The sequence below is a fragment of the Podarcis raffonei genome, chromosome 10 (assembly GCF_027172205.1).
Source record: "Podarcis raffonei isolate rPodRaf1 chromosome 10, rPodRaf1.pri, whole genome shotgun sequence".
Lineage (NCBI taxonomy): Eukaryota > Metazoa > Chordata > Lepidosauria > Squamata > Lacertidae > Podarcis > Podarcis raffonei.
In genome coordinates this window covers 58,906,736-58,929,983 of record NC_070611.1, presented here as the reverse complement: position 1 = coordinate 58,929,983, position 23,248 = coordinate 58,906,736, and the positions used below count along the sequence as shown (strand labels likewise).

Below are 23,248 nucleotides of genomic sequence, written 5' to 3'. Positions count from 1 at the left end.
GAAAAGGCTTGTTTCATATGTTATGTTTCTAGTGCATATATACAGAGCACATGTTAAAAGGGGGGGGGAGGAATACTGTAAATGTGTGCTTAGAAAAATGTATACAGTGATTTAAAGACATGTACATACCAGAAAGCCAGTGTTCAATTGATCCTTTAAAATCACATTTCATCACCTGTAACATTTGAAACAGCCCCCAATTTTGTCTGTTTGTCTGCTTATGCTTTGCACTAATTCACTTAGGTGGCTTTTATTCTGTCTTTAAAATTATGCATTTTTAATTGATTTTAGGAAAAGACTGATGTGGAAGGAACACTGTTTGTTTACACAAGGTGGGAATTTTATTAATTTTAATATCAGTGTTTTAAATTCACACCATTCTCATACTACAAAAAAGAAGCACAGAAAAGTGATATCATTGACTGGATCAAGAGGTACAAGTTTTTGAATTGCATGAAACTCTTCATCACTTATGAAGGTTGAAAACATATATTGGAAATTAAAGATACTTGGTCTGATGTTAACATGATAATTGTAGAATTATTATTTTTTTAAAATACTGCAGATTGATGAACCTTGATGAAGAGAATGACTCCCCATACCTTTCTCCTAAGATAATAAGGCAGTGAAAAACTTATAACAAGGTGTAAGGAGAACGTTTCTGTGCAGACTAAACAAAGTATCAGGCAAATATTTCCGATGTCAAAGTTTTATGATACCGCACCCTCTTTTAAACTTACTAGATCTTCCTTACAAATAATATTTAGAACCTTCTTATATATTTCTTATATTTTGAAAAAAAATGAACTAAATAATAATAAAAATAAGAACAATGTGAAACACAAGCTTGCTACTAATAGTAGTAATAAATTGTAAAGCGCTGAAAACCCTGTAAGGAAGGTCAGTACAGTCGTACCTTGGTTTTTGAACAGCTTAGTTCTTGAAAGTTTTGGCTCCCGCATTCCACAAACCCAGAAGTGACTGTTCTGATTTGCGAACTATTTTTGGAAGCCGAACGGCCAATGGGGCTTCCACAGCTTCCGATTGGCTGCAGGAGCTTCCTGCAGCCAATCAGAAGCCACACTTTGGTTTCCGAACATTTTGGAAGTCGAATGGACTTTATTGTGTTGTTATTCTTGTATAGCCTAAAGGCAGTTGAGACCAAGAAAACAGTGGCTTGCCTACAGAGTAATACCTGGCAAGTTGATTCCAGAGATTTGAACCGAATATTTTCCAGTTCAAATTCATACATTCCACAAATCAGACTGTTAAAAACCACTTCAGACTGTCAAAAAGTAAAATGAGGAAGAGAGATAAGAGAGTATTTTTCTGCATCTATTTCTGGAAACCATTTTATAAAGACAGTTTTATTTATAACCTGCTGGTGCTGCAAGTTAGGGGAGAAATAAGTGTGTTTTTTAAAATGTTGAAAGTAAACCTTCTGTTAGGAATAAAAGTAAAATGAACTGAACAAACGAATCTTATAATTCTCTGATTATCATCATGTTTGCTGCTTTCTATCACTTCCACCCTTTGTTTCATTTTCTGTCACCTCCCTTCCTGTAATGCACATTCCTTGTGGCTTCAGGGTACAGAGACCTCCTTAGAGGACTACCAAACTTGGAATGTCTCCCACACATTAAGCCAGTGTCTTTTCACTGGTATCAAACACAGTTCAAAATTGGAACATTCTACATGTACCCATTTTAATAACCATGTGTTGAAAAGGTTTAAAAAGGCAAAGGTTAAAAATGGGAATGAAGGCCCTCTGTGTAGCGAATTTCCTTAGTGTGCCCATTCTTGCCTCATCATGAAAAGGAAGTTATAATGTGAAGAGTCCAACTAATACAACACTGTTAAAGTGGAGCAGGCCTCTGATGGTTAAAGTGTACGTTTGGGCACAGTGCTTTGTATGCACAAGAGATTCAGATATTTTTTAAAACTGTTCTTTCATATATTAGTTTTTAACTAGCTGAGCTCTTGTTAGGAGCACTGTTGCTGAGCCCTCACAAACTGTTATCTTTTGTATTTAAATAATAAAAAGGTAACTGCAGGTAAACTGCAGAAGCAGTGAATTAAAATAAGATATGTAAATTTCTAAAGTAGTAGAGGAGGATATTGATTATAACAGTGAGAGGGTGCCATTCTAAGAGGAAGAGGTGTCTGACCTGTACTGAAGTTGGTAAAAAAATAAAAATGCTGGCCCCCCTCCCAAAGCCAAGTCTTTTCTTAGGCTTTCAGATACTTTAGTAAAAAATATAGCCATACCTGTAGAACAAAGTGTTTTAAAATATAATTTCATTCAGTTATTTTTCATTGACTGTGGAGGGCTTTATTTCTGATCATTTTTCAGATCAGCTTCACCGAAGTATGGATTCACTATTATGAATAGGCTGAGTATGGAAAATCGGACAGAACCCATAACTAAAGATCTGGATTTCCAGTTACAGGACCCTTTTCTGCTTTACAGAAATGCCAGATGTGAGTAACACTTTCGTGCATTAACTAAACTCATTATTGGGGTTGAAATATGCTTCTTCCAAGCCGCTTCTTGAAAATCTCTGTGAAAATTTTCAAAACTTGAAAAAGTAGTTTTAAAGTTTCTTACTTTTCAAGAAAGCAGTTGAAAATCCTGGATTGGCTGCACTAGTGAGTTCTCCAAGGAAAACTCCATATCCAGCTATTCCTTGAAGAGGCTTGCAAAGAGTCGATCAGTGGCACTTCAAAGCACTGCAGAGGGTTATTTGCAAGCACCCAGGATGGTGCTTTGGTTTCCTGACTTTTGCTAGGACTTCAAAGTGCTCCATCATTTGATGTCATTGTGATGTCAGGTGACTGCTGTGAGAGACAGGGTATATAAGGATACGGCCCGTAGCCAGATCCAGTTCTCCACCCCTGTTGTATAGCAAGTTCCTGGGTTCTCTAGCGCAAGCAAGAAATGGGTATGTTCATACAGGTGGGCTCAATAACTCCCATTAAGCTCATGTTTATAGCAGCAAGGGCTTAATCAGTGATGCTGATAGCTTTCTAGTGGTCTTAGTTTATAGGTACCGTATTTTTCGCACCATAGGGCGCACTGGACCATAGGGCGCACCCAGTTTTTAGGGGGGGAAATCAAGAAAAAAAATCTTCCCCCCCCCCCAGCCCCAAAGAGCAGTGTACAGGCTGCGCACAACCTCTCCCTGCCGGAGGGGTTGCGCACGGCTATGGCACAAGCCAAGGCAGCGAGCAGGATGGATCCTGGGAGACGCTGCGTGGGGCTAAAGAAGCCATAGCCCTGTGCAGTCTCTCTTTGCCAGAGGGGTTGCGTGCGGCTATGGCACAAGCCTGCATTCGCTCCATAGGACGCACACATATTTCCCCTCAATTTTTGGAGGGGAAAAACTGCGTCCAATATAGCAAAAAAATACGGTATTTGTTTGAAGGATTTTTACTCTGCTCTTCAGCTGATAAAGGTTCCCACTTCTCCTGAAGGATGACTGTGTTGCCTTGGCTGCCTTCTAACACTGACGAGGCTGGATGCCCCAGGCTGCTGATTTTAGATGTCACAAAAGGGTATCAAATTGTTAGTTATTCTAATTACTATTATTATTATCAGTAGTAGTAGTAGCCACATATTTTTACTGCCAGGAAAAGGTTCTAATGGGATTTTCTGCCTCGGGTGCCAAAATAACTTTGCTGGCCTTGGGTACTAGGCCCTCTGACTTGTCGGGGTGTATGGGGTGCAATTTATTCCTCCTCAGGGAGGAAAATGTCTTGAGCCAGCCTTTATCGTGACAATGAAATTTCGTTAGTATACCAGCCATGTGTCTTATCCAGCAACCCAACCTACAGAATAGTCTGCATGAGTCATGAGCAGGCTTGCCAAAATAATGAGACAAGCGCTAGTTTAGAACCCCATGGTGGAAAAAGCACTGACAGGGGCATTTGGGCAGAGAAGAAGCAGGGAGTGGAAAAAGTATATACTCTCTCCCCCCCCCCTTCAAATTTCCCTGTCCCATGCATGCTTGCCTGCCTGCCTGCCTGTCTTTTAATGTGGTATTAGGGCTCGTTTAAACAACATTTGCATGTAATTTGTAGTTAGTAGTTCTTTATGTAACACTAGCATCTAGCAACCCTGAACAGCTTGTAGTTCTGTTGTGCTTTCACAAATGCATATTAATAAACAATCCATCTGCATAAGAGATTACAGCATTCTCTAGGTTTTAAATACCAAATTAGACTCATAGGCATAACAAACACTTGAAGAGGATGAGAAAAGCTGAGTTGTTTTCTGTTGTGTTTGTACACATATGGGTTACCCACACCATATAGTGATACCAAGGACTGATTTTTCTCTTCCAGTTTACATGTTGGCCTTGAGGAAATGTGGTGTTCCAAGAACTCTTTAGAAAGCAGGGATTCTGTACACTTGGGAATCGGAGCACTTTTGGACATGGGACCAATGCAGATGCAATCTTTATGCTCCCTCTTTCCCATAATTGAATGCCCGTGGGAATGCATGATTTGCCCTCCACAAATCTCCTCTCCTCTCTTGGGCACAAATGCTACCCTTGCTCTTAATCATGGTTAAAGGAATTAAGCACTAATCATAAACAGGGATCAGCCTGGATTTGAAACCATACAGCGAAGGTAGTCATATAAATCAGCCCATAAGTTATTAACCTGTTGCAGCTGGCACAGGAAGGATGGAGAGCAGTAGCAGACAGCATGGTAGAACGGCACTTCTCATCCGACCAGTCAGTCGCATTGCTGCTGCTTACAGGAAGTAGAGGGGGAGGGACAAAGTCCATTGTTGGAGACAAATCTGGCATTCCTGCTGGTGAATTTGCAACACACTGAACTGGCTTCCACCTCGCCTCCTCGCCTCTACCTCCCTGTAAGCATTGGTGATGTGACCAACTGGAAGTCGAGTCAGTGACCATAACCATGCTGACCTCAACTGATGAAGAGCTCTGCCCCACTTGCAGTAGCTTGATGTGTGTGTCAAAGGGTAGTGCTTAAATACAAGGCTGTTTGTTTGTTTGTTGTTGTTTTGTTGTTGGAGTAGACGACAGCATATTAAAACAGCAAACTATTCAGCAAAATAAAGTGACATGCCTTAAGTCAATTAGTGAGCAAAATAATATAAGACAGCAACATTGCATCACAGGAGGGCCAGAGAAAATCCTCCTCCAAAGCTAGAGAATTAAAGGAATACTGTCACCAATTCTCTGTCTCGCGGTCTTAATGGGTAGAAACCTGACATACAATGAGAAATAAAAAATAAAGAAACAGAAAGCTAGTGTTCCCAAACTAGAATAATACAGAGTGCTCTTGACACCACCCCTTGCTAACTATTAGTATCACAACACAAAGACTCTTTAACTTTCTGCACTGCTTCCTGTCCCAGCCATCCCATATTTAAATAGCAAAAGGAAAAAGAGAGAAGTTTGTGCTTCTCTTTGTCTTTAGGGACGCCTGCAATGCATTCTGAACCATTACTTAACCTTCGTCTCCTCCTTACATCATGCCAGTGGCTATTGCAGCACTGTTGCTTCCTATGCTGCTGAACTAATGCGAGAATCCCTGGGCCACATCAGAAGAGCTTGTTTTGCACCTCCTCCCCATGCTAGTGTTATCCCAGATTCCAGGGAGTGCAGTTGCTTATGGTGTTTCCTCCCTCGCCCCTTTCTATGCAATGCTGGGCTTTGCCTGAAAACCAAAGGCCATAATGCCTCCATCACAAGTGAATTTATAAGATATTAACACCAATAGTTGAGAGCGATTGGGAAGGAAAGAGGAGTAATGTTTGCCAGCTTTGTAAAACAAGCCCTCAAAAGTTACTAGCCTTCAAACATTTTTACAAGTGTGCTGGGGGCTAACAGAGGCGGAAGAGAGAGACACATTTCTGCTGCGCTCTTTCAGCTGCCTGTTTCGTTTCACATTAAACGCAGAGAAGGACAGAGGGCTCCATCCCTCCTTTCCCAGTCTACTCACTTCCTTGTATGGAATTCCTGGTTGCCGATGGCTACCGCACTGATTCTTAAATGCAAAGCTGGGCTAAGGCATGTGAGACTTGGCTCAAATTAAGCTCTTATCTGCATAGCTTGACATTACTGTTGTTCTGACTAAGTGTGCACATGTGCTGTTGCCATGGATAATCTTGGTGTCTTTTTCTGGAGCATGCAAGATCAAGGCTGAGAACAAAATAACTGCTACAGTTGTTGAAGAACAAGAAGTAGAAAATTCCTTCCCCTCCTTGTTCAGTAAAAAGCATTCATTTCTGTTCCTCTTGCTTGCCATCCGGGTAGGAACCCTGGACATTGTGACACCCTTAACCAGCCAACATCAGCAGTGGTTTCTGTCTACCATGTCATCTGTTCCTCTCAAATCTTCAGTCTTCTCTAGATTTCGTTAGAGTGGACTATGAATAGTTGTTATAGCAAGTCTCGTTATAAAAAAATAGGAAACAAAATGTTTTGAAGTAAAAGTATGATCCATCTGAGCTGAACTACTTTTTAAAGTCCCATTTGATTTCAGTAGGACAAAACTAGCCATGCATTGAACTTCCCCCCTGAGATCAACGGGACTTGAAAGTGCTTGATTTTAGCTCAAAGTGCCCTGGGTGCAAAATGTGATTGATAATTGAACCTGTTCACATCTCCATACCCACTGGATACTTGCTAAAATATGCTGACTATTCTAGTTCATCCTCACATAATGGCCCAGTTCAGAATATATTATCTCAGCTCCTTTGCTCCTCCCTTCGTGGCATGAGCCAGGAAGTATCTAATTAACTACAGTGTTCATTTTTGTCTAAACCAGGGGTTGTCATCCTGGTCCCTACTGCCCACTAGTGGGCATTTCAGGATTCTGGGTGGGTGTTAGGGGGTTCTATGGCACAAGCTGAATCCTCCTTCCATTGAGCACTGGTGGACGTAAAGGAAATTTTACCATCAAGAAAGATGCACTAGTGGGCGGTAGGTATAAAAAGGTTGACTACCCCTAGTCTAAACTATGGCTGCCAGCTGTGTCTGAACTCTAAATTTCCAGCTTTGGAACAAGCTGGGATCTATAGTTGAAGATGCTGACTTATTCCAAAGCTGGCAACCATAGTTTCCCAGTATAGATGAAACGTGAAATTGTGGTTAATTGCAGACTTTCTGGGTAGATGGTTGGCACTGTGAAGGAGCAAAGGGGCTGTTTGCATGGGCAAAAGGCTTGTTCATATCTTGTCTTAATAAGCCACAATATGATGGTCCAAACACAACTCTGCTTTTAAATACTTAAAATAATTGTTTGCTATTTTTCTTAAACTGGGTGCTTTCCCCTCCCTACCCCTCCAGTTCAAAAGTAGTTCTATTCCAGGGGTAAATACACTTCATAACCTCAGCTGTAATCAGGCGTAGATTCAATAATAGTTATTTGCTTGGACTAGCTAACTATAGCCTAGAAGCAAAATTAGTGCTTACTGTAAGAAAATTACCTCTTTATGCCCTTCCATTAAATTGGCTAGTACTTATATTCTTCAAATAACATTTTTTCTGTTGTATATTATTTTGAATAACATATTTTTGTATACATTTTAGCCCTGGTTAAACTATTCTGTGTAATATAAAAATGAGCACTTGATATATTCAAGCATAATTCTAGCAATAACAAAACTTTGAAAGTCAAGTAGGAGGACTAAATGAAACCCTTTGAAGTGTGCTGATAACTTCAACTTTGCTTACGCAGTATTTGAGGTCAGTTTGGTTTCATTATACATGTGTATCTGTAGGTATCAAATGAAACAGAGATCTGTTAGTAATGGCAAGGGACAGAACTTTTGCTCCTGGGAAGTAAAATACTTCCATGCTGTAAAGAGAAATATTATTGTGTGGGTTACTAGTATATAATTTCCCTGAACAGGAACTTTACTTCAACTGTGTTGTGCAAACAATTACATATTGTTACAGTAGACTATCACAGAACTGTAAGTTGAAAAGTTCCAAAAGGTCTTCTAGATTAGTGGCTTACATATTCAGTAAAAATTACATTATGGGTCTTATGGGCAGAAATAAACTGAGATGACATTGCAAGGCAAATTGAATAATGTGACATCAAACTGTTACAACAGTGCGCTCAGCCTTTTCTATTATGCCGGTCTAAAAACCACAGTTTTGCTACTTGTTGGTCTGACAGCAAACTTTTTCCCCTGGTATAGAAACATAGATTTATAAATGTGTGCTTTTAGAGAAGGAAGACCTATTTCAGTTTTAAGTCATGCACCAGGTGTACTATGTATTTTTATGTATAGACCATCATATGACATATCATATTTCATAAGGTGGCTTAGCACTTGAAGAAGCTCCTGATAATCTTCTGAGGAGCCTATTTTCCCCTAGAACACATATTTAAAGCTGCTGGTATAGAACCACTTTCCTGCTCTGAGGTAGAACTGTATACAAAGCAAACAATATCCACATTATACTCATTGCCTATAGATTTCTTGGTACTCTAGTACAAGTCTTCTCCATTGGATGTCTTATCTAAACTTTCAGTACATTTTGACCTAGGCTCCCAGCACTTGTTGGAGAACCATTGATAGATCATTCTGATACACCAAAAATACCAATTCATTACAGTATCCATCTTCATTAATATTCACTATTGTATCAGAGCAAAACTATGCCATGTGAGAAGAGGTGGAATGAAGTGCTTAAGATAACAATGCTATGCAGATTGTCAACGGCTGGTGCTGATTTTGCAATGGTTCTCCACTCTCAGAGGTAAAATCTGAGGGGTGGTATGATAGGCACTTTTTGAGTTTTCTGCTAGTATGGATGGTTCCGAATTCGTAAAAAGACTAATGCAGTACACTGTACAGTGCCAGAGGTTCCCTTTCTGGATTTCAAAACATAGACAGTACAGTTTAGTCTGGACATACTTTGTTGAGAAAATATGGCCAACTGTGGCCATATTGGACATTTCTTTGAGATAAGATAGGCCTTTCCAAGTAGACTGGACAGTTTTATTTGAAAAAGGAGATATTTGAAGTGGCTTACTGTTCTTGTTCCATACTGTTATTATATACCCATTATGAGAGGTTCTGTATTCTGATTTTGTGCAAACATTTAAAAGTAATCAAAATTATTTGTGACCATGTACTGAGTAATTTTGAAAAATGAGAAATTAGAAAACAAAAATCTCTGACACAGTGAGCATTTGGAAACCAGTCTTGGTATCACAGTTTTAAGAAGCTAGACGTCAGTTCTCTGCCAAATTATGTAGGCATATTTATTTCTGAAACTGCCTATCTCTGTAAGTACTCTGGGAATTCTCAGTTCTAAAGACCTTTCTTATAAATTTAGAAATAGAATTTTAGAATATTTCACCTGCAGATACCAAAATATTCACTCTATTTTTTCAGATATCATAAAATACAGTTATCTTTTCATTGAGTTTTGTATATCATGTTGCTATGGGTCCTTACCTCCAGGTGTGATGTAGAAGCAACTGAGTTGGGTTTCATGGACCATCTTGCCAGTATACTTCACTCCAGGCTCCCCTGGGTGGTGTGTAGGAAGTGGACGATAAGCTGTAGTTGCTTGCCGAACAATGGTCTGAAACATCCTGTTCTTCAAAATGAATTTTCACAGTCCAAACGGATAGATGGCAAAAGTGAACTCTTTGCGTGGCAGTGACAATTTCATTAGAAGTATTCAAACCTAGTAGCTGGGAAATTTGCAAAAATTGTACATTTTTGTTAAAACTCCCAAAGGCAGCCCGAAGGAAACCACTTTACAATCTGAGCGATATCTTGTGTGTCGCTCCTTGTTTTTTTCAGTTCTTCCCAGTCTTTTTCTTGCGGTCTGTGCCTTGTGCTTGCTTAAAATCCTTCTCCTCTGTTAGTTTTACAGGGAAAACTTGGACTGAGAAGTGAGGATAATGGGCTCCATCTGCCTGTCAGTTCATCACCTCCCTGAGTCATAGAGGTCTCTGGTTTTCATACATCACCACCACTGTCTCTGATAATGTACCCTTGTATTTGGAGGAATATGTCTTTCTAAAGGGGTTCTTGGACTTTCTGGACTTCACCCAGAGAGAAATTTTCATCAAATGAATGAATTACATTTTTTTTAATGAGAACCAGGCCAACAGAGTTACAAAACGGTGATACACACAAGTCTTATGCAATGCATGTTTGATGCATATTTTGCAGTGCGTGTCTAGATCCTTTCATCTATATGCAATGTGATAAAGTGCCTGTTTCAGTGCCAGCCCTGAAAACTAGCCTTCTAACATTTTTCAGCAATTAAAAAATAACTCCCGGATAACATCTCCTTAAAAGGAAAGGAATGCAGTTTACCCCATAAGTATGCAACCTTTCCAGTGAAATTAATCTGAGATTGCAAATGGCTCCACAGACTGATGAGTGAATAAGCTTGTTTTTGTGTCTGGGATTGTAAATCATTCAGGGGCAGCATGCTTTAAATGATGGTGTTGCCTTAACTTTATATTCGGATACTATGCATGTGGTTAGTAGTCTGTCCCAGCCAGGAGACTGCCCTATTGTAAACATGCATTCCTTACTGGGTCACACAGTGCTCAAGATACTGTTGAAAACCCCACTCACTCCTATCTGTATTGCATTCATTTAAAGTGCTACTTTGCATTTCTGAGCCTGCAATCCTGTGGCATTTGAGCCATTTTTATTTTTTTTATGAAAGCAGCCAGGGCACTCTTAAGGGAACTTAAACACCATTATAGGATTGTAAATCCCTTTTCTTCCAAGCAGAAGTTAACCACAGATTTCTTGAGCTAAAGAGAGATTTGCACTCTTGGTAATAAATCTAATCCAATCCATAACTTGTCACAAGAGATGGATTTAATTTGTTTTGAGGCATCTGCTTTAGGCAATCATTTTTGGATTGTGATATTTAAGTATGTAACAACTCTTGCCCATATAACACGTGTGCAGGTACCACCAGATTCAATAAGCATGCATAAGTGTGGTGTCATATGGGAGTCCTAATGTGAAATAGAAGTGACGTGTGCTGCACTGGTGAACTTAACACTCCGTGAAGGAAAATGAAGAGCAAGCAGTTCAAAATGTATTCTTTTCTATTTAAATAAGAGAGGAATTGAGAACTGGTGCCATAAGGAGATGGCAGGTATATTTGGCCTATGCAACACTACTGCACTCTAGTCAAAGGGAGAATTGCAGGGAGACTCTCTGCCTTAGACAATAGGTCAGGAGTCCAGCAAATAAGTTGATATTCTCTGGCCTCTTTTACAGCTTCCAAGATGGGTTTTCTTGGTGGTCTGGACAAACTGCTATTGCTTTCTCGGGACTTGAGTCTGACACTGTTAGGAATGCATTCTGCTCCAGTCCTTTGCCCTTTGCAGGTTATGTGGGGTACCAGTTAATCAAATGTGATATCCATCACATTTATATTTTCAAGTGAAGAGACTTCTCATGTTGATTTTTCTAGTTCTGTGTACCTTAAGGCATTTTGCATTTGACACTTTATGTTATGATAAAAATAAACAAATTGATTCATGCTTTGTATGGTTTTAAACTGTTGTTGAAAAAGTTTGGGCTTAACGGAGTGCTTTAAAAAAACAAAAAAAAAACCAACTATCAAGTTGTGTAGGAATATTAAAATGTTTCCCCGGGGAGGGCTTTTGCTCAAAGTGCATTGGGATCCTTTCACTGAAGTCGTTCACTTGCACTATTTTGGACCCCACAACCACATTTTTTATTGTATTCATCTGTTTGTGCTATCCCGTTGCGATTCCTCAGGACTCGGTATTGTTCCCATATTACGGATGTAGGATGAGTAGGTGAGGCTGAGATATGGTGGCTTTCCAGAGACTGCGTAGTAAATTCATTTCTGAGGTGAGATTTGAACCAATGACTTCCTGAATTCCAGCTCAAGCTCTAGGCCTCTTTGTTATACTAGCATTCTTGCAGTTTTTAGTTAGAATTTATTGCTGAGCATAAAGAGGACTAATAAAGAATTGAGAATATTGTTGAACAGTTGTGCGAAGTGGATTCTTTGTAGGTCTGTTCATAGGAGCCAATTCCTAGGGACCAAGGTCCCTTCAGGGGCCCCTCCCCCATAAAATAAAATTTGAGGAGGCTGGGCCCCCCCAAATTTGATGTATATACCGTTCAAATGGTATGGTGTGCCACATCATCTGATCGGTTATGCAGGGCGGGGCTCCCCCCCCCCGTATTTTATTCAAGTTGGCATCCCTGGGTCTGTTCATATAATAGTCAAAGTGTAGCACAAGAAAAACTGCACTGGAATAGTTTGCAATTAAGTGATTTGTGCACAGATTACCATTTTGAAGCGATTAATCATCCAAGTAATTTTTCTGAAGATAAGAACAAGAATGCTGCAGAAATTTAGAATCGCATTGACAGACTGATACAGAAAATACTTCAGCCCCATGTAGAATTTCTGCTTAAGCACTCAGGCAATGCTTTTAAAAAGCCATTTCGCAAATTCCAAACATTATGTTAGAAATGACCCTAAAATGAAGCAATGTTAAATAGTGAAGGTATAGACTAAAAAAGAGAGAAGCAAAAACTGTTGGTGTATTTCACAGGTTAAGATGAATTGTTCTTGTCTGTAGTCTTCAGACTGCTCACTTGCACATTAATCCCATTGACTTCAGGGGAGATCCTTGACATTAAACAGTGTATTTTGCCCTAATCCATTGAACAGCATGTGCAGCTAAGGCTCTTCATAAACCATGGAAGGCAAGACAGTAAGCACAAGCTGTTCTGCAGTTTGTAACAAGAAAGGACCAATTGCACGTGACAGTACTCAGTTACTGGGTCTTGGGTCACATGACACAAGCTGCAGCGTAGTCTTTCAAAATAGGAGATTGAACCCTAGCCTTATTCACTGTCTTGTTCAAAGGCGAAATTGCATCCTTTCATTACTGAAAACTCATTTCTCAAGCTGCACTCTCATTTGTCAGCAAGTCTCTTCTTGGAAAAACATGTTGGCTATACACAGCAAGAGAAAATAAAGAATGCTTAGCTGGGGGAAAGTAGGAAACATTCTCTTTGTTGCTTGTTGAATTAAAAAATGTCACAGGAAACATTTATGGTGATAAAATATGATGATGTAAATAGAATAAAAAATTGTGATGTAAATATGAAGTGCAAATTAAAACAATCTTTAGGTAATTAAAAATAATGCTAGCCCTAAAATAACATCTCTGACTTGGCAAACAAGCTTAGGTTTATTGGGATGTGTTTGAATGCATTTGCACAAATTCAGCATTTAATATAGGCAAGTAAAGAATAGATGAAATCCAAATCTGCAATTTCCAGGAGGAGGAAGTTCAAATTGAGAACTCCCAAAGGAGCGCCATGACAGCAAATGACCAATTGATCTTGTCTGGATGTACACTTAATTTGAGGTGGTAGATTTCAGTTAGGGTCTCATATGTACAGCATATGATTTACTGCAAAGCTATAGCCTCCTTTGAGAATTAGAGCGAGTGTATTTAATAATATTTCCCTGTAATTCCTCCTGAGGTTGCTTTGCTTTATAAATTAGCCTGGGTGCTGAAACTAAGATAGAAATTACACTTTTGGAAATTGAATAGTGCATTGATGTAGTTGTATCTGGTTTTGATCTCATGAGGGCAATTTACAAATAGTGGAGACCATGCAAGAATTGTAGGGAAATATATTATGGTAATCTATGTGCCTGCAGGTGTGTTTCCACCATCAGTGGGGTGGAATTATTCCTTGTTTGGGCAGGAAGATGCTGCAGTTTAGCAGGCAATAACTCCGTGCAACTGAACTCCATGCCAATTTACTTCATAGCAAACATATAGCACAGCCACCTAATTGGAATTGAGTTCCAGTGAAGTAACCTTCAAGTTAATGTGCTTAGGCACTTGATGTTCAAAAACCTAACTTTAACTATTGAGTGCGCTTAAAATTGCATTGCAGACGGTGTGACATCACGTTCTGTATTCAGATGGTCTTGAGGACAAATGCTATTTTCACATTCAGCATGAAAATAAGTGCATATATCACTCCTTAATTTGGGACCTAAAATAGCTCTCATTATCACCTTTGATAGATTTTTCTGCTAAACACTTCTGGGGTGGGGCTTGTTGGCTTGTGCTTCAAGATTTAATTTCCTTTTTCTGTATAAAATGTGGACATATTGTCACAATGTAAAACTAACAGTACCTCCTGAATTATGTATACAGGCGTCCTGGACCCACTACAATCTATTGTGTTAAATGCTTTATTTAGACAAGTAAAACAAAAATCTGGGACATTAATGGAAAATGTTCTGTAAAAATGGGTGCAGTCTTTTAAACATTGCTGCTATTTATAGTGATTATTTACCCCCAAATGTTCAGAACAAATCTGTTAGCAGACTTCAATTTTCAGTTATTCCAGGATTTCCAGTTTTCCAAAGCGATGGTAGAAGGGGAGACTGTCTTTCACTCCAATAACAGAAGGTTTATTACATTGCATATACTTTGTTCTCTCTATCAACATTCCCCAACTAATCCTGTAGAAGACCACATAAGACCTGATCACTCTGAAAAGCACTCCAGAAAGTACCCCCAATTCCATTCCATGCAGATGGGTGAAAGTTGCCCATTCATTCAAGGCATTGGGGCTAGTTTCCAGCAGCCAAAGGACCAAATTATGTGGGTTTTCAAACGTTAATAAAAATAAATAAATGCAGACCTCATGGATGGGGCTGCGGACAGTGTTGCACAAGTAGAAGTTGGAAGGACCTGGTGTGTTGGTACGGAGCCAGAACAGAAACTGGAAGGTCTGGGGAGCAGCCAAATATTTGCATCATATAGCAACAGGGGGAAGGTAAAATGCAACTGTTTAAGGCTTACAAAATATTTTTGAAACCTTTACAATGCCAGAGGGTGCTGGAAAGCATTGTAATGTGTTGTTCATTGTTTGTGTTTGATGTGCATTTACAGTGTCCATTTATGGAATTTGGTTTTATGATAAGGAAGAATGCCAAAGAATTGCAGAGCTCATGAAAAAGTAAGTGCTGGTGGTCAAGGAAGCCCTTTGAGGATTTTATTTGTGTTCTTTTGCATGTTATAGCATTGTTCATTATATTGAAGCTGTTTAAGATTAACCCCCTTTATATTAACAACATAAATAGGCTCATTAAAGCAGAAAAGTCAACTGACACTGCAGTACTGTGGACACCTAAATAGCAGTAAGTCTTATTGAAATCAATGGGACTTACTTCTGAATAAAACTACATAAGATTGCACTGTGAAGCATATTTTAATTTGGACTAACGCATTTTGGAATTGTTCAGTGAAAATTTACTTCATTGGGAGGAAAGCTATTATTTGATAAAGACTGAGGAGGAAATAAATCACAGGCAAATGTCTGTAAATTGTAATTTATTTTTATACATTGCAATTTGTTTTGTATAGTCTATTCCTATTGATCTCACTTGCCCTGGTAATATGGAGAAGTATGCAACTTTATTCCCTACTTCTTTGAAATAGGACTGTTTGTAAGATTAACCTGCTGAAACAGGTTAGTGCCTTCAATAAAACTTGGATTATACAAATAAGCCAGGGACCATATACATTCAATAAATGTTATAAATGTGCTTACTATAGCATATAGAGATCAGTTCTTAGTATTTTTAATATATTTGTTTTATAATATCCAAGCACTGACAGATAGCATCTCTTTCTAAGTGCCCTGAATGATGAAATTCCACCACGGGGTGGATTCGCTAGGTACTGGTTTGAGGGATCCTATCTGGATTGCTGAGGTCAGAGGTCCTCCAGGCTATAATCTGAGATAGCAGTGGTTCTTTAGGGTGTCAGACAGGGTCTCTCCCAGTCCTACCTGGAGATAGCAGGGATCAAACCTGGGGTGTTCTACATACAAAGCAAATCCTGTACCACTGAGGTAAGGCCCTTCCCTTTCTCTCTTTGGTAATCCTGTAGCCATCTGTGTGGTAATGGTAGCTAGGCCACTTGCAGAGGCATTCCAGTTATTCTGGTTCCCGTGTTACTTTTACACTCGCTTTGTATCTAATGCCATGCTCTTGCAATTGGTCGTACATACGATGTTTGGGCTGTAACTTTCTAAAGATACCTGGGTGGAGTCTAGTGTAGAATCTGGTGCAGGTATATTCAATTTAACATCTAAATTCTAACCCTAACCAGATGCCTGCAGCTTAAAGGATTTATCAGGGGAGTTAAATTTGCCTGGGAATAACAATGGACCAGTCAACCTTTGTTTTTGCCCAGTTACATTACAGTGCGATTGCTGTGAAATGATCTACAGATTTACTTCTCTTGCTAGGCATTGATCAGGAAATTCTACAAGACCCGGAAATGGATGTTCAAAAGAGTCCATCTGCTGTAGAGAAAGATAGAAGATGTTTCACTCTAGGAAAGTCAGAGCTCCTCTTCCCCAGTATTATTATTTAGATTTTTACCACAAAGTTTCCTCCAGAGAAGCCAGAGGGCAGCAAAACATATCAATACTAATACAATTAAACTTCTAAAAATATTTAAATACTTCTAAAAACAATCACCAACTGTTTTATCCTATCCTGATTCACATTCACACAGAAGTGCAATAGAAAACCATAAGCTACACATTACTTACTAGACATTACAGAAGTATGCACAGATCACAAATTTAGTTAACATTTCCCTAACACAATTTAATTGCAGCTATAGTCTTTTTGAAAAAAGAAATAGGCATGTATCCCTCTTGTGTAGCAATTGAAAGGAGCAGAGTAATTATATTAACAATCTCTAATATCTCCCCTTAGTTGTATTCCTTACCCCACCGCATCAGAAGTGTGCAAATGCTTCCCTCATGGGGAAATTTCTGAACTTTTTCTAGTGCTGTGATACGATTTTTGAGATATACTGCACCTAATGTTCCAAATGTAGTCACACAGTAGATCTATATAAAAGTCATTGTGATATTGGTAGTTTTATTTTCCTTTCCTAATAATTCCCAATATTGACTTGTCTTTTTCACTTCCACTGCGCAGAAAGTTGACATTTTCAGTGAACCGCCTACCACAACTTAAAGTTCTGTTTCTTGGGTTAGTTGCGGTCAATTCAGATCCCACCTCCATATGTACAAAGTAGTTGTGTTTTGCCCCAGTGTGCATCACTTAGCCCTTGCGAACATTAAATGTTGTGTGAAGCTTTCTTATCATTCACTCGGTTTGGAGCTAGCTTCTTCTGGAACTCTTCAATTTGCTTTTGCATTTCACAGCCCAAATAACAAACTTGGCTATCTCACTGCTTACCCCTGACTTAAGAATGTTTATGAATAAAAGGTAGCATTCCCAGTATAGCCCCTTTGTGTAATTTATTGATAATTTTTCTCCTTATTCTAAACTGTTTAAAAGGTCTGCTTCCTTTTCTTAAGCAGTTATTGATCCATAAGAGGTTGATATGGCAACAGTCATCTAAAACAAATTTTAGCATAGCTAACATAGTGTGTAGCCTGCGCGGGGAGTGGAAGCATATTGAGCCATGACCAATACATGATCCAGAGGAATAGGTTTGTTTGATCTGCTATAGCAAAAAGAAAGAAAGAAAGAAAGAAAGAAAGAAAGAAAGAAAGAAAGATAATCGTGTGTCACCTTAAAGGCTAATAAGACTATAAAACAGGTTTTGTTGCTCCTTGCTTTTGGTGGCGTTTGGAGCCCCATTATTTACAGATCTTTCCCCCTCCTTTCTGCTAACATAGAATACCCATCAAATATCCAATCAAAAGTAGAGTCCAAAGACTTGAGGATAAGAGTTGTGAGCGCCTGGATCACTGACCTCTATGAAGGTGGATTTTACATAAATCTCTTGCTGCAATGCTGGAAGAAGCAACACATTAAGCTCTCTGTCATCAGTGACTCGGATATCTGTTGTCACATGCTGTATTCAGCCCACAGTGAAATATCCCCAATCTTGACTGTTTGGTGCCTGTCCTTAACTGCTTCCATGCCTGATCAGAAAACCTCTGTAAGCCTCAGCCTAGAACGGGAGACTGACAAAGTTGACTTGTAGCCCATGAAAGCATCTCATAGAATCATAGAATCATAGAATCATAGAATCATAGAGTTGGAAGAGACCACAAGGGCCACAATCTGAGGAAAGAGAGAGGAGTGCCTTATATTGACAATCCCTGTGTGGCAGTGGTGCCTTTGTTATGGTGAACAACACCACAATAGTTAATATCAGGAGCAAGAAAGAATTTATACAAGATTTCAGGAGAAGCAAGCTGTCATCTCAAACAACTGTCTGTTATTGAAAGATAACTGTGGCTAATCAGCTCTCCCTGCAGTTTTTGGTGATTAAATGTCTCTCAGACTGCTAATTTTCTTCAGTAAAAGACTAGTTTGTGAGGATTTGTATGATTGTAAACCATGTTTAGTGGGTTATAATAGCAGCATTTCATCTAGTTAAAACTGCACTGCAGTTCAGCCAAGTGACTGTGTGTTAGAATTATCAGCAGTTTGCAGTAATTATAAAACAGCTGGGGCAGGAAATTGGTCATTTACTAGCAGTTAAAGACTTGTTTGTGTATATTCGCCACCCTACCATCACCAGCAATCATAAAATGAGCTGTGGTTTAATGTACTTCCCGACCAGACGATCTGTGACTGTGTTAGGGATATTTAAGTCTTTTATGGCCCAGTGTGCACAAAATTTGAGAAATTACATTATCAACCCAGGCAAACCTTATGAGATAGCCCTCCTCCTCCAAAACAACAACCTTGGAACCATTCTTAATGTCTGCTAAATGATTTGAAGCAGTTGGAATTGAACTCCATTTTCTCACTCATTTTTAACTTCACCCTTCATTTCCAGTTTAACTCAGCAAGAACAACTGAAAGCACAGCAGGGGGCTGGCACTGGAATTTCCCCAGTAAGCCTGAATTTGGGTGACAGCAAAGAAGTGGATATCCTACGGATGCTCAACAAAGCCAAAGATGAATATACCAAGGTGAGGCCTATCCTATATAAAACAATACCTGCAAGTATTCTTGGATGAGACTAGATTTATCTAGATGCACTACTGTCTGGGTTCAGACTCAGTTTTGGAACTGAATCAGCGTTGGTTGCTCTGATGGATGACCTTCATTGTGAAAGAGATGGGGAGCACTACTGTGTTACTTCTGCTCAATCTCTTGGTGGCTTTTGACACTATTGCCCACAGTATCCTGCTGGACTGACTCAGAGGGATTAGTATTGGAGGCACCATATTATGATGGTTCCGTCCTTACCTTCATGGCTGTGTTCTTCATGGCACTGGATGAATACTCCCTGGCCCCTGTGCTGTGGGGTCCTGCATGGTCCAGTGCTATTAGCATTTATACGAAGCCACTGGGGGCAGTCAGTAGGGGTTTGAGGGCAAGATGTCATCGGTACACGGATGATACGTAGCTCCATTTCCCCATAACATCTGAATCAGGAGAGGCTGTGAAAGGTCTGGATCGGGTGTCTGAATGCAGTGGTGGGCTGATGAGGGCCAATGAACTGTGTTTGAATCTTGAGAAGGCAGAGTCTCTTTGGTTGGGTAGCTCCCACGTTCAGAAGATAGGCAAGTACTTGTTGCAGATAGGGTCACATTCCCTCCAAAGGAACAAAGAAAAACCCATTTTCATGACTGGTACTTAATTGTTTTTCCCCCTTTTATTGTATAGTAGAAAAGATTGTGTAGAAGACTACACTCATACTGAAGTGGTTTCATTTTTTCTCTCTTTGTTAGAAAACATTTGTTTGAAGGATGAGTCAGTCCATGTCTGCTTCTTATTCCACCCCATCCCTCTATTTCTTTATCATAATTGGTTGCTAAGAAAATAATCTATCATAGAGAATTTTATGTTCGGAAGCCCTTTGAGATACAGGAATAGCTGTCCTCTCAAAGCTGGAGATCATGTACATTAGGCTAAGCAAAGGTGACACATTTTACAGTTTTATTTGCATCAAAAGCCACGGCACATCAGGACCACCACGCTTCTCAAAATAGCTATTTTACATTTTATCATTTTGTGACTGAATTCCATGTGATGGAATCAGCTTTTGTATCCTGCATAGACCCTCTTTGCACTGCACTTTGGGATAATCACTAAGCAAAGAAACATGAAGTCCATTACTGGTTTTCTCAATTGCTGTTGTACTGATTATTGCTGCTGCTGCTTGTTTCAGTTGTGATAACTGCTTTTAATTTTTTTAACTTTTGTATTATTATGTAGCTTGTGCTTTTTATCACTTCACATTCTCTAGTGATGTTTAGTAGAACAGCAAATGAAAGTATAAAGTATTTATAATTCAAATAAATAAATAGTATCCACCAGTCTAACCTGAAGCTAGATACACTCCCTTCCTTACTGGTGTCAATGTCTTCCATCCAAAATCCTTTAAACCTGCTGCTAGTCAATGCACACAATTGTGAGTTGGTGGACCAATGGTCTAAAGCAGCTTCCAGAGAAAAGATAGTTATTCATACTAATAATGGTGCAGGCTCAGCAGCAGGCAATTAATCCAGAGGTCATGATTCCAAGGTACATGTGGAAGGCAAGAGATGCAAAAGTGAACAGAAGCAACAGAGATGTCCTGCGGTTGTCACACCACTCGTGCCTAGCTTTTAAATACGAGGCGGGGTGAGATCACTCTCCATACACTCTCACCTCCTGATACTGCATTCAGATATGTGCTTAGCCTGGGCGGGTGTGTCTGATCCCACCTACAGAGGTGGTGCCTTCTGCTCTGCGACAAGACCCTTCTGACTCCATCTTCCCCACTGAGTCCTCCTGCTCAGCCCCTCCCCCTGGCTGGTCAGGGTCCTTCTCACTCCCCAATGGGACTCTGCAGCAGGAGCAATGAAGAGAGCCAGAACATCTCTCCCCCACCTCAGTGCTACATCTGGAGTCACAAGGAGAGGACCTCCATCTTCCATTCCTGGGCACCAACCTACAAGGCCCCCTCCTTCTTCTTTCTCCTGATCCTCTACCGCATGGGGTTGCCCAGCCATACCAGATCCTGATGGAACTGAGAAGTTTGCCAATGCCAGCTTTAATTTCTTTTGTGGGCCAAGTGGTTGTTTTTAATTTACCCAGTCTTCTGTAGTTGGTTTTTAACTATGTTTTATTCTGTTGAATTTTACTGGTGGGTATGATTCTGGGTCCCCCCCTTTGCTATTCTACTATTTTATTATGTTACATTTCTTTTATTATGATTTTGAATATGTTTGATGTCTCAAGAGCCTTGTCAGGGACAAAAATCCACTGTTCTATCAAATGTCATGTGCTATCTGGATAACCTGAAGCCACTGCTGTTTTAGTTTTGTTTTTCTAATGTTTTTTACCCTTTTAAATCTAAGTCTAGCCTTTAGTCTGCATGAAATATAGGTTAAGAGCAGAGTGAAGAGACGATTAGAATAGAAGATGATCTGTATAAAATCCCTCGTATGGATATTTCCTGCACTTATATTGCATGTGGCTCATGTTCGAAGAAAATCCAATTGTCTTTCCTTCAGGTACCCTTGATCCTCATGGACATTTGTCAATTTGTCAGTTCTGTTTTCTCTTCTCAAGTTTAACTGTACTGTATTCTTTTTTTCACGGTGAGGGAGAGATTGAAAATAAAAATTGCTTTCTATAAAAAGAATTAATGTAGCATTATTTTTGTTTGTGTGTTGCAGTGTAAAATGTGCTCAGAGCCAAAACAGATAACCAGTTCTTCTGCTATATATGACAACCCCAACTTGATCAAACCAATCCCAGTGAAGCCTAGCGAAACTCAGCACCAGTGTATTCCTCAACAAGTCCAGGTATGCTATTGTATTTACTTTCTTAACCCTAAGCTTCTTAGTTTAGAAGGCTTATGAGTTTGTGTTAGGAGCCTTTCTGTGCAATTAAAAAAGATTACCTTGCTGGGTGAACCTCTGACATCACATCCAGTTTTGCTCTCAACCCAGCCATGATCCACAATTTCATTACCCTGGTGTGGTGGTGTGTATCTTTACCACAGGTAGTCATGCTGCTTTTTGCAACTCATTTTTAAATAAGTCTGGATGAGGGCTCCAGCATATTTGGCTATATGCATCAGTAGAGCACACAGCTTTCAGGAAACAATTACTACAAAATAAACAACATTTTTAAAGCAAAGGTTGTATTATTGGAATGGCTGAACAAAGAGGCGTGGGCAGCCCTTGGCCATGCTAGGCCAAATATCACCTCACCCCCTTGACAGGGCTATTCATCCCCTATAGAAAGGGGGATCATCAACAACTTTTGAGGACAGGTGAAATCAATTAATTTTGGGGTGAGGAATGGGCTTACTGGTAAAGTTTTTTCTATCTTTTATAAATAAGAACAAAACTTTACCACCACTTCAGTCAGTAGCTTAGTTCCCCTCAGCAGTCTGGTAGTATTCCATTTGAAATTTAGGACAGAAAGCCCATTGAGAATGAGGCTATGTAACATAATGCATATAATTCAGGGGCACTGGTGATTATGTTATATAACAATTTGTATTATAGTTTGTTTTTTTATTTGGATGTTGTTGTTCTTTCAGTGCCCCTGAAAAACATACTCATCTTATAAGACAACAAAATGCCCAATGCAGTTTAGTGAAGAACATCAAGCATTTCATTATAAGGGCATTTTACCATTTAATAAAATTTTATTTTCTCTCCCCCCACCTTTGTGTTTGATGCTGCCCTCTTTTTTCCCCCTTTACTATTTTGAGAGGGACACCATTTCTGTTGCTGCTCTTAAAACTCCTTCAGTAGTGACCGTCTATGATTTACAGACTTTGAATCCAAAGCATTAATAAGAGCACCTGTAGGCTCTAGTGATTGCTTTTCCCCTGTGTTGGCGTTAGGAGTTATGCCTGCATTTCATAGTACCCCTTTGATTCTTAAAACCTTTCAATTCTTCTTACAATGGATGCAATTTTAATGGAATTTTGTAATGCAATTCTGTTTACATTGGAATGAAATTTTATAGCCCATTGCAAAGTGTACGATATTCATGAACATTGGGCTGGGAGGACTAAGATACAGTTCATAATCACACATCGTGTTCAAAGCTGACAGATCTGTGCTGTCCAATTTTATGCCCTTAATCAGGAAACAACACACAGCACTGTTTGTGTGCAATATTTCAGAGATAGGTAGAAGGAAGACTGTGCTCCATCAGCAGGCCACCTCTTGCCTCTTGATTTGTAGGATTCTTTTAACAAATATTGGAAAAGTTTG

At 39.5% G+C, this 23,248-nt stretch overlaps 2 protein-coding genes across 43 annotated transcripts in view; one reads left to right on the top strand and one right to left on the bottom strand.

The window, feature by feature from the left end:
- CACNA1C (calcium voltage-gated channel subunit alpha1 C) overlaps window positions 1-9,941 on the bottom strand; it is a 522,932-nt gene extending 512,991 nt beyond the window's left edge. For 9 of the 37 annotated variants that reach the window (XM_053405793.1, XM_053405803.1, XM_053405807.1 and 6 more), the window contains exon 1: window positions 9,458-9,937. In XM_053405793.1, coding sequence (XP_053261768.1) covers window positions 9,458-9,596 — 139 coding nt within the window. In that variant the 5' untranslated portion in view covers window positions 9,597-9,937. Of the gene's footprint in view, window positions 1-9,457 lie in introns of all 37 variants that reach the window. The other 28 variants (XM_053405799.1, XM_053405798.1, XM_053405795.1 and 25 more) reach the window with 8 other exon arrangements.
- The window catches only part of DCP1B (decapping mRNA 1B), a 36,427-nt gene that overhangs the window by 2,221 nt on the left and 10,958 nt on the right, over window positions 1-23,248 (top strand). For 4 of the 6 annotated variants that reach the window (XM_053405837.1, XM_053405836.1, XM_053405835.1 and 1 more), the window contains 5 exons: window positions 292-332; window positions 2,354-2,481; window positions 14,959-15,025; window positions 18,853-18,988; window positions 21,689-21,817. In XM_053405837.1, the coding sequence (XP_053261812.1) occupies window positions 292-332; window positions 2,354-2,481; window positions 14,959-15,025; window positions 18,853-18,988; window positions 21,689-21,817 (501 nt within the window). Of the gene's footprint in view, window positions 1-291; window positions 435-2,353; window positions 2,482-3,446; window positions 3,566-14,958; window positions 15,026-18,852; window positions 18,989-21,688; window positions 21,818-23,248 lie in introns of those variants that run through there. The other 2 variants (XM_053405840.1, XM_053405839.1) reach the window with 2 other exon arrangements.